This window comes from Hemitrygon akajei, chromosome 1 (assembly GCF_048418815.1).
Source record: "Hemitrygon akajei chromosome 1, sHemAka1.3, whole genome shotgun sequence".
Classification (NCBI taxonomy): domain Eukaryota; kingdom Metazoa; phylum Chordata; class Chondrichthyes; order Myliobatiformes; family Dasyatidae; genus Hemitrygon; species Hemitrygon akajei.
This window is the reverse complement of record NC_133124.1, coordinates 107,413,680-107,434,793: the sequence shown is the minus strand read 5'-3', so window position 1 is coordinate 107,434,793 and position 21,114 is coordinate 107,413,680. Positions and strand designations below refer to the sequence as shown.

The 21,114-nt window shown below is 40.5% G+C and overlaps 1 protein-coding gene across 2 annotated transcripts in view; it reads right to left on the bottom strand.

Annotated features, from left to right (window-relative positions):
* nbeal2 (neurobeachin-like 2) overlaps window positions 1-15,095 on the bottom strand; it is a 223,152-nt gene extending 208,057 nt beyond the window's left edge. For both annotated transcript variants that reach the window (XM_073049239.1, XM_073049254.1), the window contains exon 1: window positions 14,544-15,095. In XM_073049239.1, the coding sequence (XP_072905340.1) occupies window positions 14,544-14,594 (51 nt within the window). In that variant the 5' untranslated portion in view covers window positions 14,595-15,095. The remainder of the gene's footprint in view (window positions 1-14,543) is intronic.
* Window positions 15,096-21,114: the final 6,019 nt, after the last annotated feature.

Below are 21,114 nucleotides of genomic sequence, written 5' to 3'. Positions count from 1 at the left end.
GGATGCCATGAAATCAAAAGCTTTTCACTGTATCTCAGTGCAAGTAACAATAATAAACTAAATGCCCAAACAGTATGGCAAAATGTCCAGTAGTATTTTGGATGTATCAAATGCCAATAATGATGTAGTTTGAATTGGTGTATAGACTTACTGTTTTCAAATGAGTACAGTATATAACCAAAGAAGATTGTCACCCACCACAATAAACGTTGTGATTGCCTAAAATAAAAACATTCTTCAAATTTACTGGAGTGTGGAGTCTGGAGTGTGGATTCATCACTGCTAGATGGAAAGGGGCATTGAATTTCCTTAGACTACATTTAGGGAAATACAACATGCTTAATTCACCTTAGCAATTCTGTTCTGCAATGTGTCAAGTTATAATGTTAAATTTCACAGCAAACCCACTGCATCTTACTTTAAGAATTTACCCCTCCTTATGTAATCTCACCTATTTACTTGTTTTGTATTCTTTATCAGAAACTATTATTTACCTTATTTACTCTGCTTTTGGACTGTTTGTCCTACTCCCATCAGGGAGGAGGCTCCGTAGTATCCAAGCCAGGACCACCAGACTCAACAAGTTACTTTCCCCAAGATGCAAGGCTGATCAACTCCTCCACCCCCAACCACCACTACTTTACCATTTCCTGTCAGTCACCTTATGTATAGACACTCCTGTGCCTAGCTTCACTTTATGGACGTACAATCGATGTACATCTTTAAGCTATCATATGTATTTCTATCTATTGTGATTTTTATCATTATTATTGTGTTTTTTATCTCTTGTGCTACATCAGATCTGGAGTAACAACTATCTCGTTCTCCTCTATGGTTGTGTACAGGAAATGACATAAAACAATCCTGAATCTACAGCAAGCATTTCCTCAAGGTCTTTTGAACTGTGTATCATTCACTTGAATGTACACTTTGAATACTCTTATCAAAAGGTCCTGGCAAGGACCAACAATTATAATAAGTACTCAGCACCTTTAATGTGGCAAAGCTTCCTAACGTGCTTAACGGGAGTGTTAGCAAAACAACATTTGAGGCAAAGTTGCCCAAGGTGATCTTGTCCTTGATGACAGTTTGGTTAATCAGGTAGATTTTAAGCAATGTGGAAGTTTAAAAGTTCAAAGTAAAGTTATTATCATAGTACATATATGTCACCAAATACTACCCTGAGATTCATTCACAATAGAACTAAGAAATAAAACTCAACTAATGAAGCACTACAAAGAGTGACAAAAAACCAATGTGCAAAAGATGACAAATTGCGGAAATATAAAACAAACGAATAAATAAATAACACTGGGAACATGAGTTGTAGAGACCTTGAAAGGGAGTCCACGGGTAGTGCTCTGTGATAATTTCAGAGTTGAGGTGAGTGAAGTTGTCCATGCTGGTCCAGGAGCCTGATGGTGTTCCTGAACCTGGTGGTGTGGGATCTAAGGCTCCCTTACCTCCTTCCTGATAGTAGCTGCAAGAAGAGAGCGTGACCTGGATGGTGGAGGTCCTTGATGATGGACGCTGCCTTCTTGTGACAGCACTCTTTGTAGATGTACTCAATGGTGGGGAGGGTTTTTTCTGTGATGAACTGGGCTGCATCCACCATTTTTTGTAGGTTTTTCTGTTCTTGAGCACTGGCTGTGATGCAACCAGTCCACTGTGCACCTATAGAATTTTGTCAAAGTTTCAGGTTACATGCCGAGTTTGCAAGTTTCTTCGAAAGTAGAAGTGCTGCCGTGCTTTCTTTGAAATGGCACACACCTGCAAGTCTCAGCACAGATCTGTGATATGATAACACCCAGGATTTTAAAAAGGGAGGAAGTTCTATAGCTTGGATCTTGGCAGCTACTACCCTTGATGGAGTGATGATACTCACAATTGGAGTAGTGGAAGCTTTAAAATGAAGGGCGTAAAGATATTGTGGGAGAAGAGTCAAAGACAGCAAAGGTTTGAATGTCCTCAAGTTTAAAGAGCATTGAACAAGGGAGGTTAGCTGGAATGAGTTGGAACAGTCACATAGATAGAATAAAATGGGATTAGTATAAATAGTTGTTTGATATTTGGCACAAACTTTGTGAGTTGAAAGGTTTGTTCCTGTGCTGTGTTCCTATGACTTCAAAATTAACATAGCATAGATTTCAACAAAAGATGAGCTGAGCCAGAACCAGTCAAGTAATGCTGTGAAGGTTAAAGCCAACATCATTAGAATTGCAAATAGGTTTTTCTGAAACACATTTCATGGTCAAATATCAGCAGCTATTCAGCCAAAATAATTTTCTCTGTAGGCATTAGATCACAGCTGCCTAATTGGAACAAGTTCCATTGGCAATTAATATTGGATTCCTATTGTCTCTTTACTTTACACCTTAGATCCCATGAACGTTCAATGATTTTCAGTGGTGTATGTCTTCACATTGGTCATCAGAACTTTTTCAACCAAGATACAAAAGGGATGATCTTCTTAGCTGTGGGTGGCAGTTCTGAAGGGAAGTGCTAGCAATCAGCCAATTGAATAAAACGAGTATTGGACTTTCATGAACCTGTTTTAGTTCTGGGGCTTATGCTCCAATACAGGACTCCACATGCAGCCAAGCTGACTGCAAAAAAGTACTTCCCAGCTGTCATTCATACCTTGTATAGGATTGGAGATCCCATATCACTTGGGATGCTTGGGTTGAAAAAATGAGGACAGCTAGTTGCATTCACAGTAGAACTTCAATTTTATATGTTTAGTTATTTCTTAGAATTTATGTTTAATAAACCTTTTGTTTTGAATCCAAAAGATTTTTTTTTTAAATTTGTATTAACGTTACTAGTTTACAGATGTCTGATTGTCACAGATGGTAAAGTGCTTCCCCCAGCTGCACACTCTGCCAGGCATAGTGCATGGCTGGGCTTCAGAACACTGGCACTTGGAGCCTCTTCCGTCTGGAAATTAACCCCTCACCCCGGGCATGGAAACCCAGTGAGGCCAACTCTCCACGTCAAGCCAAGTGGATGGACACCTGGAGCTGGGTCCAAAATGTTCAGCCCATGAGTTATGACTAATAGAAGTAAATCCCTCAAGACCAACAAATATTCCTTTTTAACTGGATTTCATGTCAACCTACCCATATGCAACACAGATGCCAGTCGTTTACTCCAAGTTCCCAAGTAGACCTAATTGCCTTCTGGCCTGACTCATTCCTTCTCACTTACAAAGTCATCTTCATAATTTGCAAGTCCATTAGAAAATTTAGAAAATGCTTTGTTGTCCATGCAGTGGAATAAAATCATTCGGCTCCCTGGCTGGCTGAAGTTCTTTTCTTAAGCATCTTCAACACTGTTGGTTCCTAAATATCTACCATACCAGGGGTCCCCAACCTGGGGTCCACAGAGCCCTTGCTTAATGGTATTGGTCCATAGCATAAAAAGGATTGGGAACCCTGCACTATGCCAATTGGACAACACAGAGACACAGGGTTACAGCAGACATTGCAATCTGGTACAAACAATCTGCTGGATGAAACTCAGTGGATTAAGAAGCATTTGTGTGGCTAAAGGAACCTTTAATGTTTTTGGTTCAAGCCCTGTATTGGGACTAGCAGTAGAGAGGAGAAATGGCCAGTGTAAAGAGGACAGAGGGAGTGGTGAGACGGACATTTTGACTTGTGCACTTAGCAGATGGGGACAAGAGGAGATGGATGGAGGAGCCATTTTCACCAACCTGGTTTATCCTCCCTAGGATTTCCTTTCACATGACCCAACTTCCAATAAAATTGTTTCGGCATGTTATTCCCATCTACCTAAATTTAAGGGCGGAAAAGCAAATGAATAAACCTATGAATTGACAGCAGTTAGAAGGTAGAAATACACATAAAGCCATATAATAACTTCAAAATACAAGGCTCTTGGATGTGCTCAGCGGATGAGATGAGAGAGAAAAAAAGAGGGAGAGAGAGAGAGATGCTTAAGAATAAAAAAAATTCAGCTCCATTTATAAATTCCTTAATTGAAAACCTTCAAATGAAGAGGTGTACTATCAGAGACCTGCGTAATCTATTGCTCTTGCTCTCAATTTGTCTTCACGCTCATAACCTATGTTGCAACCAACAGATGACATCATCCAACCTACTGCCATAAGACAGAACAAACCTGTATCCTGTTCCAGCAAGGCTTCCACTATCCTGTTTACACAACCAACACGAATAAACATGAGTCACTTATAACAATGTGTGCACAGTAAAGCAGAGTAGAAGGTACAATAGAATACTAATCCATATTCAGTCAAAGCTCAGCTGGGTATTTCATCATGGAGCTTACAAAACAGCAACAGCCACTTTGCCCCATCAAACCCACTCCTTTCACAGATCACGTACGCTCCACCTGTCACAGGCTATACCTGCCCTTTCAAGCAATGTTCAAGGACAAGATTTCCTTCTAAAGCAGCCCTTTGGGATTGGGGATATTTTAATTCCACTCTGATTTTATGGGTTCCAAGACCAATTTGGGAACCGTAGATGGGGCAGGTATGTAGGCCGCAGATGCTGTGCCTCTGTGCTTTCCTGATGCATGGCTTTCAGGTTTTCAGCAGCATCTTGAATGCTCCTTTGCCACTTGGAATGGACATCCGGTGATTTTCAGTGCGGATGTTGAACTTCTGCAAGAAGGCCATTGAACAACAAATCCTTGATTTTCTCTTCGTCTGTCTGGCAGGTTGTCCCTCGCACGATAGAGATTAGCAAGGAGTGGCCCCATTGAAGTCTGGTGTCAGGTATCCAAGCAACATGGCCTACCTAGTTTAATCAACAGGATCAATGAAAAGCTACACACAAATTACCAATGTGCAAAAATTATTCAGGGATGTTGACTTGGGGAACAATATTGGGGATCATTTGCCTTCCAGTCACTTTGAAGGATTATCTGGTGCATTGATGGTGTTTTACCAGTTGTCTGCTATAGGTAGCCTTGGTTTTAGAAACAAATAGGAGGGCACAGATCACCTTTGCCTAGTTTTCCAGGACTTTGGCTCAGTCACTAGGTCTTGTATACTCCATGTAATACATAGTATACCTACCTATTTAAACAATTTCACCGATGTATAAGCACGCAAACTTTATCTGTTTGGGGAGCATACCAACTAACAAGTTAATTTCACTGTGTACTGTGTACCTCATTCCAGGATCTTTGTAATTCCTTAATCCACTACTGATCCCATACCACCTATTCAAGCAGCTATCAAAATTGGCCGAAGTTTCATAGAAATAGTTAAAAGGGTATGAAAAAAAGAAACTGTTGTTTAGATGAGTAACATGTTTGTAATTAACAAACCATCATTGACAAACTCTACTGACTGTAAAAGGTTAACCCTTGCACTCGTGTAAGGTTTTGTCACTCCGTATTTTCTGCCAGCTGACAATGAGTGGTAAAATGAAGATGGCCTAAAATTTAGTCCAGTAGGGTAATTATTTTCAGCTACTGTCAAGTATTTTTGTGGCATCTTGGCAAGGGTCTGAATTTTTTTTAAAAGTCACAATAAAAAAGAATGATCAAAAATCACTGCTTTTTGAATTGGGTCTGTCAGCCCAAATGGAGAACATAACACAAGCATACACAACTGATGCAATCTATAAAATGTTCACTCCTAACAGAGTGTAGTTTTTAAATGGCCACACGAGTACACATGACTGATGCTAGTTTGAAACTGTTCAGCAATGTTCCCCTGTCCTAGTAAGAGCGATATTGCATCTGAAATAAATAAAGGAAATCCTGTCTATTTTTCAATTTGCTTTTGTTCTTTCAGACTTGTCCTAAATAAGTGGCTGCCCCAATTAACCAAAAGCCCAATTAACGAGAATCCACTGTATTCCCACCCAAAGTTCAAAGTAAAGTTATTATCAAAGTATGTATATATCACCATATGTACTGAGATTCGTTCTCTTGCAGATATTCACAGTGGAACAAATAAATTTAATAGAATCAATGAAAAACTACACAAACAAAAACTGATAAACATCCAATGTGCAAAAGAAGACAAACTGAGCAAATACATGAATAAATGAATATTAAATATTGAGAACATGAGTTGTAGAGTTGTATGCTCAATGGTAGGGAAGGCTTTGCCTGTGATGGACTGGGCAGAATCCATCACTTTTTGTCGGTTTTTGTGTTCTTGGACATTGGAGTTTGTACAACAGGCTGTGATGCAATCAGTCAGGATAGTCTACACTGTGCATCTATAGAAGTTTGTTAAAGTTTCAGATTACATACTAAATCTGTGAAAACATCCAATAAACTAGAGGCATTGTCACATCTTTGTAATAGCATTTACTTGCTGATCTCAGGCCCAATTCTCTGATAATATTAAGGAATTTAAAGTTACTGATTGTGTGTGTGTGTATATGTGTGTGTGCGCACGCGCACCCTTAACTCCTGGTGGAGTTGTCGGGGCGCCGTCAGGACAAGCTTTTTGCACCGAACTTTTTGGTGATTGCTCATCTTGGGCATCTGAAACTCGGCGGAGCCCATCCCTCTCCAGTTTTTTTTAAAACGAGGCTGAGTTGCTAGCTCGACACTCAACCCAGGCATGGATGGAGAGCGTGCGAGGGAGCTGGTCGGATTCAAACTCAAATCTTACTGATTCTGTCTACCTCCAATCTCCTAATTAGGACTGGCTCATTGACCTCTGGTTTCTTCCTCCTGTAGTCAGCTCTTTGACTTTGCTGACGTTGAGTGAAAGGTTGCTGTTGTGGTACCATTCAACTAGATTTTCAATGGAGTGAGTAAATAAATGGTTGTAGATGGGATGCTTACCAAGTGGACCGCTGGGTCCTGTATCGCAGCAGTCTTATGTTAGAGATTCCCAAGAGAGAGTGAGGATATTGTACTTTCTTCAAGGTGTCTTTCAGAACTTTGTCCTTCAGATACTGTCTTGCCCTGTGAGAACTCAGAGTGCATTGCCTGTTACAAGAGTTTGATGCTGGGCATATGCAAATAATGTGGCCAAGTCATTAAAACTGACTGCACCTAGTTACAGACAGAACTATTGACCTGGGAGAGGAGGTCGATTTTCATCTACTTGTTTTATCTAGATCTGCAGATTCATGCAACATAGCATTGCTGGTGTATCTTCAGTGCCAGTAGTAGGTTCTCTGTGTCTTTGAAGCATATAGCAGGGTAGGAACCTTTGCTGTCTAGCAGACCATGAGCTCCGTGCTGTGTTTGAGGCCTTGGTTTCTGAATACTCTTTTCCTCAGATGATCAAGGGTGTTCCAGAGTTCGGAGTTCAATATCGGCAGTGTTTTATAAGGAGCCTCTGTAGTCCTCCCTGACCAATGCATGGGTATTCCCTCCCACAGTCCAAAGGCATGCCAGGTAGATTCATTGGTCATTGTAAATTGTCCCGTGATTAAATTAGCATTAATCAGGATTGTGGGGTAGCATGGCTCAAAGGATCAGGAAGTCCTACTCTGCATGGCATCGCTAAAAAAATAAATATTTGTGTATGTGCTTTTGTATTTAAGACAAAGTGTACATTCATCTACTGGCCACAGGAAATTCAAAGAATCTCAGTAATACAAGAGCAGTTATTCAGATAAACAGCTGGAGTCCTCACAGTAATTATTAAAGTTCAAAAAGAAAATAAAGTAAACTAAAATCAAAATATAATTCATCTTTAGAGCTGAAAAAAGTTGAAAATGAAAGGAATCACAACCTATTTTGTGCAATACTAGCCAAGGCTTTCTGATCACCAATCAGTTTTACTGGCTTTGTGACAAAATTGTCTTGTTACATTTAGACTTCTTGTGACGGGGTACTCAGAGTTCATTTCCTTCATTATACTTTCACACATTTAATGATCTTCTCTGATCCTTTCTTCTAATAAATATTTTAGAACAATTTTCCAAGCAGTCATTGACTTCTGCTCCCTAAAATCCAGATTAGCTTTGATTAGCCCATCTTTCCCTTCATAAGCTGCTTTACCTTCCTAACATAACAAATCTGCTTGCTAATATTATCTTTCCAACACTACTCTAGGTGTCACTGTGGCTCAGTAGAAGCACTCTTACCTCCAAAAGGCCATTCAAACCCCACTCCACGAATTTAAGCACAAGAAGGTGGCACTAGAAAGGTGGAGGCAGGAGGCAAGTTAGAAATTACCAACTTATTATGACATAGGAAACCATTGGGCTCAGCTGGATTATGCAATCCTTTAAGTATTATTCCCCACCCCAATTCCTTTTACATCCCAGTATCTCTGCAACATATTCTCTTTGACAATAGATTATTTGAATCTTTTAGACAATAACCTGCTCTGAGTGCAAGTTACAGAAGATTAACTTAGCACATGTTTAAGATGTGAAAGGAACCTAGAGGGCCTGGACATAACATACAAGGACCAAATAGAGAGTGTCCAAAACCAAGAGGCAGCTGCACCAAGTACTGTGCCACCCTTAACAGAGAGAAACTGAGAACGAAGACATTTGGTCTCGGGCTGACTTAACGAAACCTTAACATACAAGATTCACTTTGACAGGAAGAGAGAACACTGAAACTTCTGCAGGAGCAGAAATTGAAGAATTCTGCGGCAGCATTTCAAACAGACGGGATGATTCCATGATGTCATTTGTTCCACCATTACCATACCAGCTTTTTTGATCATTACTTCTTAACCATCTGTATGGCCTTTCAAGCTGGCCACTATACTTCCTCCATTAAACTAACCATGTGAGTTCAGTATTGCTTCAAAAGTTGTGAAGTGTTTTGAGAGATGAAAGGCACATAGGTAGATGGGGTAGAAGTTTGTCGTTAGTTACACACCCTAAGCACGCAATAGGGTAGCACAAAAGAATATTGTTCTTTGCTTGCAAAATTCAGTTTCAAAGAAGTCAGATCAGAAACAGAGGAAAGCACATTTATGTGTTTTGTGTAAACATCAGGAGGACACATTTCTACCCAAGCTCAATGGCTTTCCCTTCAATCAATTCCTCCAAAGACATTTGCTTGACCTTCATCCACCATAGCCTCACCCCATGCATCTATTTTTTTGTTTTTATTTCCACTTTTATGATATTTTTATTTAAACACTAAGTTCAGATACTAACAAAACAGTTTTATACTATTCTTTACAACATAGCACACTTTCAGAAGAGAGGCTTTTAAAAAAAAATTGTTCAGCTTCTATGACAAGCCACCATTCCTGTTCTTTTCTCCTTTCTGGCAGCCAGTTTTCTCCAGGTTAATCACAAACTTGCTCATTCTTGTCATGAATCTGTTCTACAAACATTCGTTAACCTCTAATCTATGCTCTTGGATAAATCCCACGCCTTAAAAGGGAGGTTGCTCAATTGCATCACAACCCATCTTTCGCCAGTATCATTCTATAGGGCAAGATACATTAGGAAAGGCAATGGTATATTAAAAACCACAGAAAAGGTGCATTATTAATTTAAAGATAAATCACTAAAGGGGAACTTAATAAATCTGATAGACTCTGGATTAGAGCCAGAAAAATTATTAAAGCCTTAAAATTCAACAAATACACTGATATTAAGGATTTCTTAAACATCAAAGGTGTCCTATAAGACTCTTAAAAAATCTATCTCCTCCTTAAAAAAGTTAGTGACTGCTTCCACCACTTTTTGAGGTAGAGAGTTCAAATGACTCAGCTCTTAAAGGGAAAAAAGAAATATATTATTTATTCCTTCTATCATTCATTCTGTGCGGGTTCTTGTTTCTTGGTCGTCTGTGAAGAGTAAGAATTCCAGGTTGTATACTGTATATATTCTCTGCTATTAAATTGAACCATTTGAACTAAACTATTTAAATGGGCGGTCCATTTTAATACAGTGATTTCTCATTCTAGATTCTCCCTTTAATAGAACATAGAATAGTACAGCACAGTACAGGCCCTTTGGCCCAAAATGTTGTACCAACCCTTAAAACCTGCCTCCCATATATCCCCCCACCTTAAATTCCTCCATATACCTGTCTAGTAGTCTCTTAAACTTCACTATTGTGTCTGCCTCCACCACTGACTCAGGCAGTGCATTCCATGCACCAGCCACTCTCTGAGTAAAAAACCTTCCTCTAATATCCCCCTTGAACTTCCCACTCCTTACCTTAAAGCCATGTCCTCTTGTATTGAGCAGTGGTGCCCTGGGGAAGAGGCGCTGGCTGTCTACTCTATTCCTCTTAATATCTTGTATACCTCTATCATGTCTCCTCTCATCCTTCTCTCCAAAGAGTAAAGCCCTAGCTCCCTTAATCTCTGATCATAATGCATACTCTCTAAACCAGGCAGCATCCTGGTAAATCTCCTCTGAACCCTTTCCAATGCTTCCACATCCTTCCTGTAGTGAGGCGACCAGAACCGGACACAGTACTCCAAGTGTGGCCTAACCAGACAGGCCTAACCTTTAAGAAGCGTCCTCTACACATTTCCTCTGTCAAGTCCCTCAGGGACTTATTGTGATTTAATTAAGTCACTTCTACACTTATGAACTCCAATGATAGAATCTTAGTCTTAACCCATCCATCCAGGTATGAGACTAGTAAACCTCTCTGATTTGTTTTGAATGCAATAACATCCTTCCCTAAGAGACTAATACTGTATATAGCAATCCAGATGTGGTTTCATCATTTATATATCCTTTTATATAAATGAAGCCTGACTATTTTACTCTTGAACTCAATTCCTCCAGCAATGAATGTCAATATTGTTAGTGTTCCTAACTACCTACTATACAGACCAGACCATCCAATTTAGTGCTATTCAACTCAGTTTTCCCTTGGCACTCTGTTTAAGTTTTGTAGGCACTTGGATTTTAATGAAAAAATTAGGACAATCAAGTTTTTAAATTATCCTGCATAAATATTTTAGATACTGTGTGGCTGAAAATGCTGTACCCTTACCTAAAAGGGTACCACTATTTTCATTCCGCAGCTGAGGTATCTGTTAGAATTTGATTTTAATATATTTTATTTATGGGAAGTGTTGCCTAATGAGATGCCTGTTCATATATAGCAGGATGTCTTACTTTGACCGTACCCTCTACCTCTAAATCTCTAATAAATTAGAACAACAGAGGGATGCAATTGTGGTGCTAAAATTGGCCTCAAGTCTCCTTGGGATAATGAAAGTCAATTCTGATGCTATTCTCATGGACATGTATGAAACTGCGATCTCTTCCCCACTTGTAATAGTTGATGATGCTTAGTTTCTAAAAATCACGTGAAAAGCAGAGGGTAGTTGAAACCATGAACTGTATTCCGGCAAGAAACAATGTTTTCAGCAAGAAGGTGAGAAGGTCAATGAATTGCTTGTGGGACTAGAAATGTGAGCTTTCCTTTCCAATTTTAAGTCTAAAAAACAATTATGTTTCCTTAATAGAATGTAAGCCAATTGTTCAGTCAATTAAACTCAATACAGGGAACAAATTCATCTAAGCTATAATGGAAGGGCTGAAATGGTGCAAGGATGGTTTGGTTGAACATTTGGATTGTATCTTTAGATAGACATCCAGAAGGAAGAGCTGTTCTTCTGAGGAAAGCAGTTTAGACATTTACACAGTGGCAAGCACCTAAAAAGGTGATCTCAAAAGGCATTATCCATCACAGCTCATGTTGACGCATACATCATTTTTTTCTTCCCTCTTACGTGAAAGCCAAACACCATAATGACTTGAACATAAACTTAGAAACCACAAAGTCACTGATCTGCTTCACTAGCCAACTTGGTTTATAGAGCACATTTGACCTAATTAAAAATAAAGACCTCACTGGAGGCAAAAAGGACCGAGTCAATACAGGAAGATGTTGACTATGTGACCAATTTCTTAGTCAGGGGAGTCACTTCCAGAAGGAAAAAAAAGAGTGGACATATCCAAAATGGACTACAAAAAAAAATTCTGCACTCAGACCATTGAGATTCCTGATTGGCTGATCCTATTTACTGATTTTCACATTTTGAGAATAAACAAAATTATTGAATCCGGTCATTATTTTCTAACTAAATGGGGTACTGGACCTTCTGGTTTGCTCACACATCCCAAAGATGTGTTAATAGGCTGCTGTAACTTACCCTTTAGTTAGGGAGGTCGCACAAACAAATATCAGAGGGTAGTTTATAGATATGTAGGAAAGAGCATAAGCTGTAGGGCTAGAGGTAAATAAGGCACACACACTTAATAGGCTGAATTGCCACCTTCAGTGTCATAAGTACATAAGCATAGACAAGTGTATATGAGCAATATTTTCTGCATTACTACTGCAATTTGAAAAACTATTTCATTGGTTGTAGTGTGCTTTGAGGCATCTTGATGTTGTGAAAAGCACCATTTAAATGTAAGCTGTTGTTCTTGCAATGCACTAACACTTTCTATACAAGCTATGCAAGAATCCCTGTTTGCTCGTTGTCACATGAGTTTACTGAGTACAAAGCATGTATGCACATGCTCTACTTGGCCTCTCCACAGAACTGCTCTCATCCACTCTTTGTCGACCATTTACTCAGCTCTAACAGCAGCCAAATGCCAAGTCTGGAGATTCTGAAATTAACCCTTTCACCAACACTTGCTCTTAAGAGAACATTGTCCACAGAACAAGAAGAATGAACTTGTGCCCGACACCCATGTCTTGCATTTGGCCAATAATCCCCCACCTCCTCAGTGTTGCACATTGTCCCAAAACCCACTTTATGTTGGATCCTTAAAACTAACAACAGATTTAATCTCTAGGGCCTGAAAAGATGTTAATACATCATGTAAACTCTTTAAAAATGCTTAAATTGAAAGCACAGTTATTATACAGTCAGTCCTTAACACAAGAAAACTGATTAATTATGTAGCATAAACATAGGAGATTTTGCAGATGCTGGAAATCCAGAGCAACAAAATCGAAATGCCAAGAGGGTCTCAGCACAAAATATCAACAGTTTATTTCTCTCCATTGATCAGATGTTCCCAACCCAGGGCCCACGGACCCCTTGTTTAATGGTTGGGGTCATTGGGAACCCCCGACATAGATGTCGCCTGATCTGCCGAATTCCTCTTGGATTTTGTTTGTTCTTTAATCCTTTAAATCAAAGTCATTGTTTTCCCACTCATGATTGACAAATCATACAGCAAAATAAAATTTATTGTCAATGCCTCAAAGCTTATTAAAGGAAAATGTCTGTCTAGCCTTTCACTTCTTGGTCACTGTGTAAGGCCATGTCTGGTGGTTCAGATGCCTCACAGAGCCAAGTGACCACCAATAATCAATCCATCTTCTGTTCATAGTTGTAGAACTCTTCCCTGGTTGAGACATTGAAAACAAGCCAGTATACCAGTGCCTGAATGAAGCAGGAAGTCTCAGACAGGAAGGAAGAGTTGAGGCCTGCACCTGTGTTATATCAGAAGCTCAGTTAACTTTACATGCTGATGAGGAGTGCAGGGTAAGAAATGAAACAGCGCAAAGCAAAGCCAATCTGATGTCCCAAATTTTATATTACAAAGTACCAATGTGATGCTCATGAATGAGTGGGTTTGGGGCGTTGAATCCCACCCAAGTTTACACGACCAGAAGCTGATTGTCCGGAAATGAAACAATACATTTAACACAACAAACCCCTGACACAGAAACCAGGCCAATTGAATCTTCTTGCATACCTTACCGCCAGGATTACTGTTTCTGGCACAATGTACATGTAACATCTCGCCCGAACTACATCAAACCCATCGCTAAAAATATTCCGCTACAACAGTGAAATCACATGAATACAAAATAGTTAAGAGATACAACTTAAAACTTTGAGCAACCTGATTTAGAGATCACATATCACAAACCGATTAGATCGTCAATGAATTAGACAAATTTGTGCCATTTCGGTTACGTTGAATCTCGCCCTGACACAAGTACCAAGTTATTTACATTTTATCAGTAAACGCACCTTGGCAGAATGAAGAAAGAATAAGTTTAGTACTGTATTTGGACAGCGTATCTGTCGGGAACACGCCCTCCCACCTCTCATTTGAGGAGCTCTCCGATTTATTTTAAAATCTTTATTAAACATTAAACTGGCCAAACACAATACACTTGACGCAATCTGCCCGAAATATATCGTTGAATTGAACTGTAATTTAGAAATTGTATATCATAAATTGTCGGGGGGAAATTAAAGAGTATCTATAACTTTCTTACCATCAAACAAAGTAAACACGGGGCCAATAAACATTTCCTAAGTCAATGGAAAGCCAGGTGTCAACCTGCACCATCAGGCGACAATATCACCAAAAGATAATCGCATGTATAATTTAAAGGACGACATTAAAATACAATTTGTATCAAGCACGGTATTTCAAACTCTATTAAAATGCATTTTATATCAAGCACGGTATTTCAGACTTAGCATCACAAGATGTACACGCCACATACAAAATTCTATCACTGTCATTGCGCACTGACTGCCGATATATATTTGTATTTTTTAACAAGCGAAAGTAGGAAGAGCGGGCGGTAAGAGTGTGACGGGACAGGCGGGCCCGGCGCCGTGTTACAGGTGTGCCTTCGCTCACCTTGGTGAAGTACAACATCCACAGCTCGTACAGTCTCTCCTTCGAAGCCATTCCTCGACTGGCAATAAACCGAGCGTTCTTCCTATTATTAACTCCCCTCTCTCACACAGACAGCTTTTTCCTCGCCACTCTTCATCTTTGCTCTCCTCTCCTTCCCCCGTTGTTGTCAAAGAGGGACGTGAAATTATTCACTTGTTGCAATAAAAAGATAGTTGCTTAAAATTGAGCATCAGTGAAGACCTTCTTCACTTATTTTCTTCCTAGCAAGCTGAACTCTTTATTTGGTATTGTGGAATAAAACCTTCAAGTTAAAAGTTGCTCCGGCTTCAGTATCTCTCTCTGTCCCTTTCACACACTGAGCTCTTCCGCCATCTCGGTTCCAGGCTCTGTTTCTTTGATGTTGTGACTTCAGTTGATTATTTTGGGGGGTAAACTCAGTGTTTGCTCCTCTGTGACTCAATGCACGCGTACTGCAGGCGAGCCCTCTGCCGGAGGCGCGCCTCCCGCCGCAGCGCCTGTATTACGGGAGTGGGGTTTAAAGCGTCTACTCGCAGGCTGCACAATTGGAAGAAATGCTGGAAATACGCCTCCCTACCAATGAAATGCTCGCTTCCGTTCCCAACTCGCACTACGTGCCCGCGCTTCAGCAAACTGAACACAAGGACGTCAGATGAGATGAGATCCGCAGCTAGGTGTGCAGGGGCTGAGAGACAAAGGGAGGGGCCAGGTGTGTGCGTGTGTGAGAGAGAAAGAGAGAGATTCACGTGAGAGGGAGGACAAAAGCAAGAGAAACAGACGAAAGAGACAAAGGAGACAGAGGGAGAGACAGACAGATGAAACAGACAAGAGATAGAGAGAGAGACTGATGGGAAAGAAAGAGAGACAGACTGAGAAAAGGGGAGACAGATGAGCGAGGTAGGCGAGAAAGAAAGGGACAAATGGAAGAGATGGACAGATGAGAGCGAAAGAGACGGAGATAGAGAGGTGGAGCGGGGTGGAACTGAAGACTTCTGTGAGGGTTCAGGATTTCACTGAACAATTGCAGGTCACGATGAAACAACAGGGTGGAAGATGAAGGAAGTTGTGCTCCATGTTGGTACCTACAACACAGGTGGAGGGAGGAGTTTTGGAAGGCTTTTGATAAGGTCCTACACAGGAGGAGGTCAACAAAGATCGAGCATGGGGAAACTATGCAGGAATGAGTCACATTAAAGACGCAAAGAGGCTTTAATGGAATAGAGGCAAAATTCAAAGTAAATTTATTATCAAAATATAGGTATGTCACCATATACTATCCAGAGCTCAATTTTTCTTGTGGGCATTCACAGTAAATACAAAGAAACACAATAGAATCAATGAAAACCCGCATTTAGGGGGCTTATAAATGGGCAGAAATAGGACAAGTGGTGCATAACTTGGAAATACACAGCTTACTCACTCTAGTAGAGAAAGCAGAACTATTAAATAGTGGGAGGTTGTGAGCATTGATATTCAAAGGTTACCTGGATGTTCCCTCAAAGTTGATTTTGCAAGTGGAGTGGGTCACTCGGAGGGCGAGAAGGCTTGAGTACGAGAGTAAAGGCATTTTACTGACCTGTGCTTTGTGTGCAGTGTTGTTCGTACATACAGAGTATATCTGCTAAAATGGGATAGCAGTGAAGAGCCATCAGATTTGTGACACAAGAGATTGCAGATGTTGGAGCAACTCAATGGGTCAGGCAGCTTCTGTGGAAGGAAATGGGCACAATGTTCTGAGTTGAGATATTTCATCAGTCCTGATATATTGCATGAACTTAATAATTCTCTTGGGACTGTCTGCATAACGTGATACAGTTTGGAAACAACCCCTTGGCCCATCAACTCCCTTTTACTGACCTTACTCAAACCCATTTTCTCCCCATATTCATATTAATTCCACACCTTGGATTCTAGTGATCCATTTATAATGGCTACTTCACTTATCATCCTGATATTCTTCTTGATGTGGAAGGATACTAAAGCACCCATGAGTTACAGACAACACTGGAGATCACACTTGATCTTTGACCGCTGAAACTCTGAGGCAGCAACTCTTCTAGCAGCACCATCGTGCTTCCCAGGCCAACATTCATCCTTCAGCTAATGCCATCCGAAACAGTCTGAGTTGTTTCCTAGTATTGCATATTTCCATGAGTAGGATCATGGCCTGGGTTGTTTTTTTGTTAGATTGATTTGCATTTTTAGGCCAGTCAGAAGATAACTGTATAACATTTTACTGGAGACAGAAGCAAGCAAAATCAGAATCAGGTTTAATATCACTGACATATGTCGTGAAATTTGTTGTTTTGTGGCAGCAGTACATTGCAATACATAGAAATGAAAACTATAAATTACAATAGGTATATATAAAAACAAATTCAGTAAGTTGAGCTGAAAGGGGGAAAAGTACTGAAGAAGTGTTCATAGGTTCATTATCCTTTCAGAAATCTAATGGCAGAGAGGAAGAAGCTGCTTCTGAAATGTTGAGTCAGTATTTTCAGGCTCACGGATATCCTCCTTGATGGTAGCAATGAAAAGAGGCCACGTACTGGGTGATGGGGGTCCTTAATGATGGATGCCGCTGTTTTGAGGCATCACCTTTTGAAGATGTCCTCAATACTGGGGTGGCCAGTGGCCATAATGGAGATAGCCGAGTATAAAATTTACTGTATCTTTTTCTGATTCTGTATAGTGGCCCCTCCACACCAGAAGGCGATGCGACCAGTTAGAATGCTCTCCACGGTAAATCTGTAGAAATTTGTGAATGTCTTTGTGACGTACCAATTCTCCTCAAACTCCTAATGAAGTGTTGCCAGTAACATTGCTTTTCTGACTTGCACTTTCTATTTCCCGTTGTAATTTGTAGCCCATGTCTTTGGTCCTGTTCGGAGCCCTACCTACTTTTCATGATCATTATTCCCAACATCCTGAGAAAATGATCATGAAAAGTAGGCAGGGCTCTGAACAGTAGCAAGATGTGGGCTACAAATGACGATGGGAGATAGAAAGTGCATGTCAAAAAGGCAATGTTATGATAGTCATGAGGGATTTCAATATGGAGGTAGATTGGAAAGATCAGGTCGGTGCTGGATCCCAAGAAGAGGAATTTCTATAATGCCTATGAGCTGACTTTTTGAAGCAGCACGGTTGAGTCCATGAAGAACTCAACTATTCTGGATTGGGTGTTGTGCAATGAAATGGAATTGATTAGAGAGCTTAAGGTAAAGGAACCCTCAGGGGTCAGTGATCATGATATGGTAGAATTCACCCTGCAATTTGAGAAGGCTAAACTAAAGTCAGATGTATCAGTATTACAGTGGAGTAAAGAGGATTACGGAGGCATGAGAGAAGAGCTGGCCAAAATTGATTGGAAGGACACACTAGCAGGGATGAAGGCAGAGCAGAAATGGTTGGAGTTTCTGGAAGCAATTTGGAAGGTGCAGGATATATACATCCCAAAGAAGAAGTATTCTAAAGGCAGGATAATACAACTATGGATGGCAAGTGAAGTCAAAGCCAACAAAAAAAGCCAAAGTGAGGGCATATAATAGAACACAAATTAGTGGGAAGTTAGAGCATTGAGAAGCTTTTAAAAACAAACAGAAGGCAACTAAAATGTCATAAAGAAAGAAAAGATGGAATAGGAAGATAAGCTAGCCAATAATCATGATTCAACAGTGGCTAGATGGGAGATGCCAGAGAGTAGTGGTGGATAATTGTTTATCGGGATGGAGGCCGGTGACTAGCGGGGTGCCTCAGGGATCTGTTTTGGGCCCAATGTTGTTTGTAATATACATAAATGATCTGGATGATGGGGTGGTAAATTGGATTAGTAAGTATGCTGATGATACTAAGGTAGGAGGTGTTGTGGATAATGAGGTGGGTTTTCAAAGCTTGCAGGGAGATTTATGCCGGTTAGAAGAATGGGCTGAACGTTGGCAGATGGAGTTTAATGCTGAGAAGTGTGAGGTTCTACATTTTGGCAGGAATAATCCAAATAGAACATACAGGGTAAATGGTAGGGCATTGAGGAATGCAGTGGAACAGAGAGATCTAGGAATAACAGTGCATAGTTCCCTGAAGGTGGAGTCTCATGTAGATAGGGTGGTGAAGAAGGCTTTTGGAACGCTGGCCTTTATAAATCAGAGCATTGAGTACAGAAGTTGGGATGTAATGTTAAAATTGTACAAGGCATTGGTAAGGCCAAATTTGGAATATTGTGTACAGTTCTGGTCACCGAATTATAGGAAAGATATCAATAAATTAGAGAGAGTGCAGAGACGATTTACTAGGATGTTACCTGGGTTTCAGCACTTAAGTTACAGAGAAAGGTTGAACAAGTTAGGTCTCTATTCATTGGAGCGTAGAAGGTTGAGGGGGGATTTGATCGAGGTATTTAAAATGTTGAGAGGGATAGATAGAGTTGACGTGAATAGGCTGTTTCCATTGAGAGTAGGGGAGATTCAAACGAGAGGACATGATTTGAGAGTTAGGGGGCAAAAGTTTAAGGGAAACACGAGGGGGTATTTCTTTACTCAGAGAGTGATAGCTGTGTGGAATGAGCTTCCTGTAGAAGTAGTAGAGGCCAGTTCAGTTGTGTCATTTAAGGTAAAATTGGATAGGTATATGGATAGGAAAGGAGTGGAGGGTTATGGGCTGAGTGCGGGTAGGTGGGACTAGGTGAGATTAAGAGTTCGGCACGGACTAGGAGGGCCGGAATGGCCTGTTTCCGTGCTGTGATTGTTATATGGTTATATATGGTTATAATATTAAAGTGGATACCAAAAGTTTCTTCAGATATATAAAGTGTAAAAGAGAGGTGAGAGTAGATATTGGACTGCTGGAAAATGATGCTGGAGAGGTAGTAATGGGGGACAAGGAAATGGCAGATGAACTGAATAAGTATTTTGCATCATTCTTCACTGTGGAAGACACTAGCAGTGTGCTGGAAGTTCAAGACTGTCAGGGGGCAGAATTGTGTGAAGTTGCCATTACTAGGGAAAAGCTTCTTGGGAAACTGAAAGGTCTGAAAGTAGATAAGTCACTAGGACCAGATGGTCTACACCCCAGAGTTCTTAAAGAGGTGGCTGAAGAGATTGTGGAGATATTAGTAATCATCTTTCAAGAATCAATTGATTCTGGCATGGTTCTGGAGGACTGGAAAATTGCAAGTGTCACTCCACTGTTCAAGGGACAGAGGCAAAAGAAAGGAAATTATAGACCTGTTAATCTGACCTCAATGGTTGGAAAGATATTGGAGTCGATTGTGAAGGATGTGGTTTTGGAGTACTTAGAGGCACATGATAGGACAAAGTCAGCATGGTTTCCTTAAGGTTAAATCTTGCCTGAAAAACCTGCTGGAATTTTTTCAAAGAAATAACGAGCAGGATGGACAAAGAAGAATCAGTTGATGCTGCGTACTTGGATTTTCAGAAGGAATCTGACAAGGTGCCACATGAGGCTGCTTAACAAGTTAAGAGCCTATGGTATTACAGGAAAGATGCTAGCTTGGATAGAGCATTGCCTGATTGGTAGGAATGGGAATAAAGGGAGCCTTTTCTAGTTGGCTGCCAGTGACTGGTGGTGTTGCACAGGGGTCTGTATAGGGACCGCCTCTTTTTATGTTATATGTCAATAATTTGGATGATGGAATTAATAGCTTTGTTTAAATAGCTTAATAGCTAAATTAATAGCTTTGTGGTTAAGTCTGCAGACAAGGATAGGTGGAGGGGCAGGTTGTTTGAGGAAGCAGAGAGGCTACAGAAGGACATTTATTGGAGTAGGAGAATGGGCAAAGAAGAGACAGAAGGAATATAATGCAGGGAAGTGTTTGGTCATGCACTTCGGTAGAAGAAATGTAACTGTAGACTGTTTCCTAAATGGAGAGAAAACTTGAAAAAATCTGAAGTGCAAAGTGAGTTGGGAATCTTCATACAGGATTTAGGGAATCCAAAGGTTAATTTGGAGGTTGGATCAGTGGTGAGGAAGGCAAATGCGATATTAGCATTCATTTTTGAGAGAACTAGAATATAAAAACAAGAATATAATGTTGGGGCTTTATAAAGCAGAGGTGAGGCCTCACTTGGAGTATTGTGAGCAGTTTTGGGAGGGCCCTTTATCAAAGTAACAATGTGTTGACATTAGAGAGGGTTCAAAGGAGGGTCACGAAAATGATTCTGGGATTGAAAGGCTTGTCATATGAGAAGTGTTTGATGGCTCTGAGCTTCTACTCACTGGAATTCAGCAGAATGAGGGGTGACCTTTCGTATGTTGAAAGGCTTTGATAGTGTGGATGTGGAGAGGATGCTTCCTATGGTGGGGGAGTTCAAGACCAGAGGACGCAGCCTCAGAAAATAGAGGTCCTTTTAGAATGGAGATGAGGAGGAATTTCTCTAGCCAGTGGCGAAACTGTGGAATTTGTTGCCACTAATGGTTGTGGAAGCTAAGTCTTTATGTATATTTATGTCAGAACATAATAGATTGTTGATTAGTCAGGGCATGAGGGATACAGGGAGAAGGCAGGAAATTGGGACTGAGAGGAAAATTGGATCTG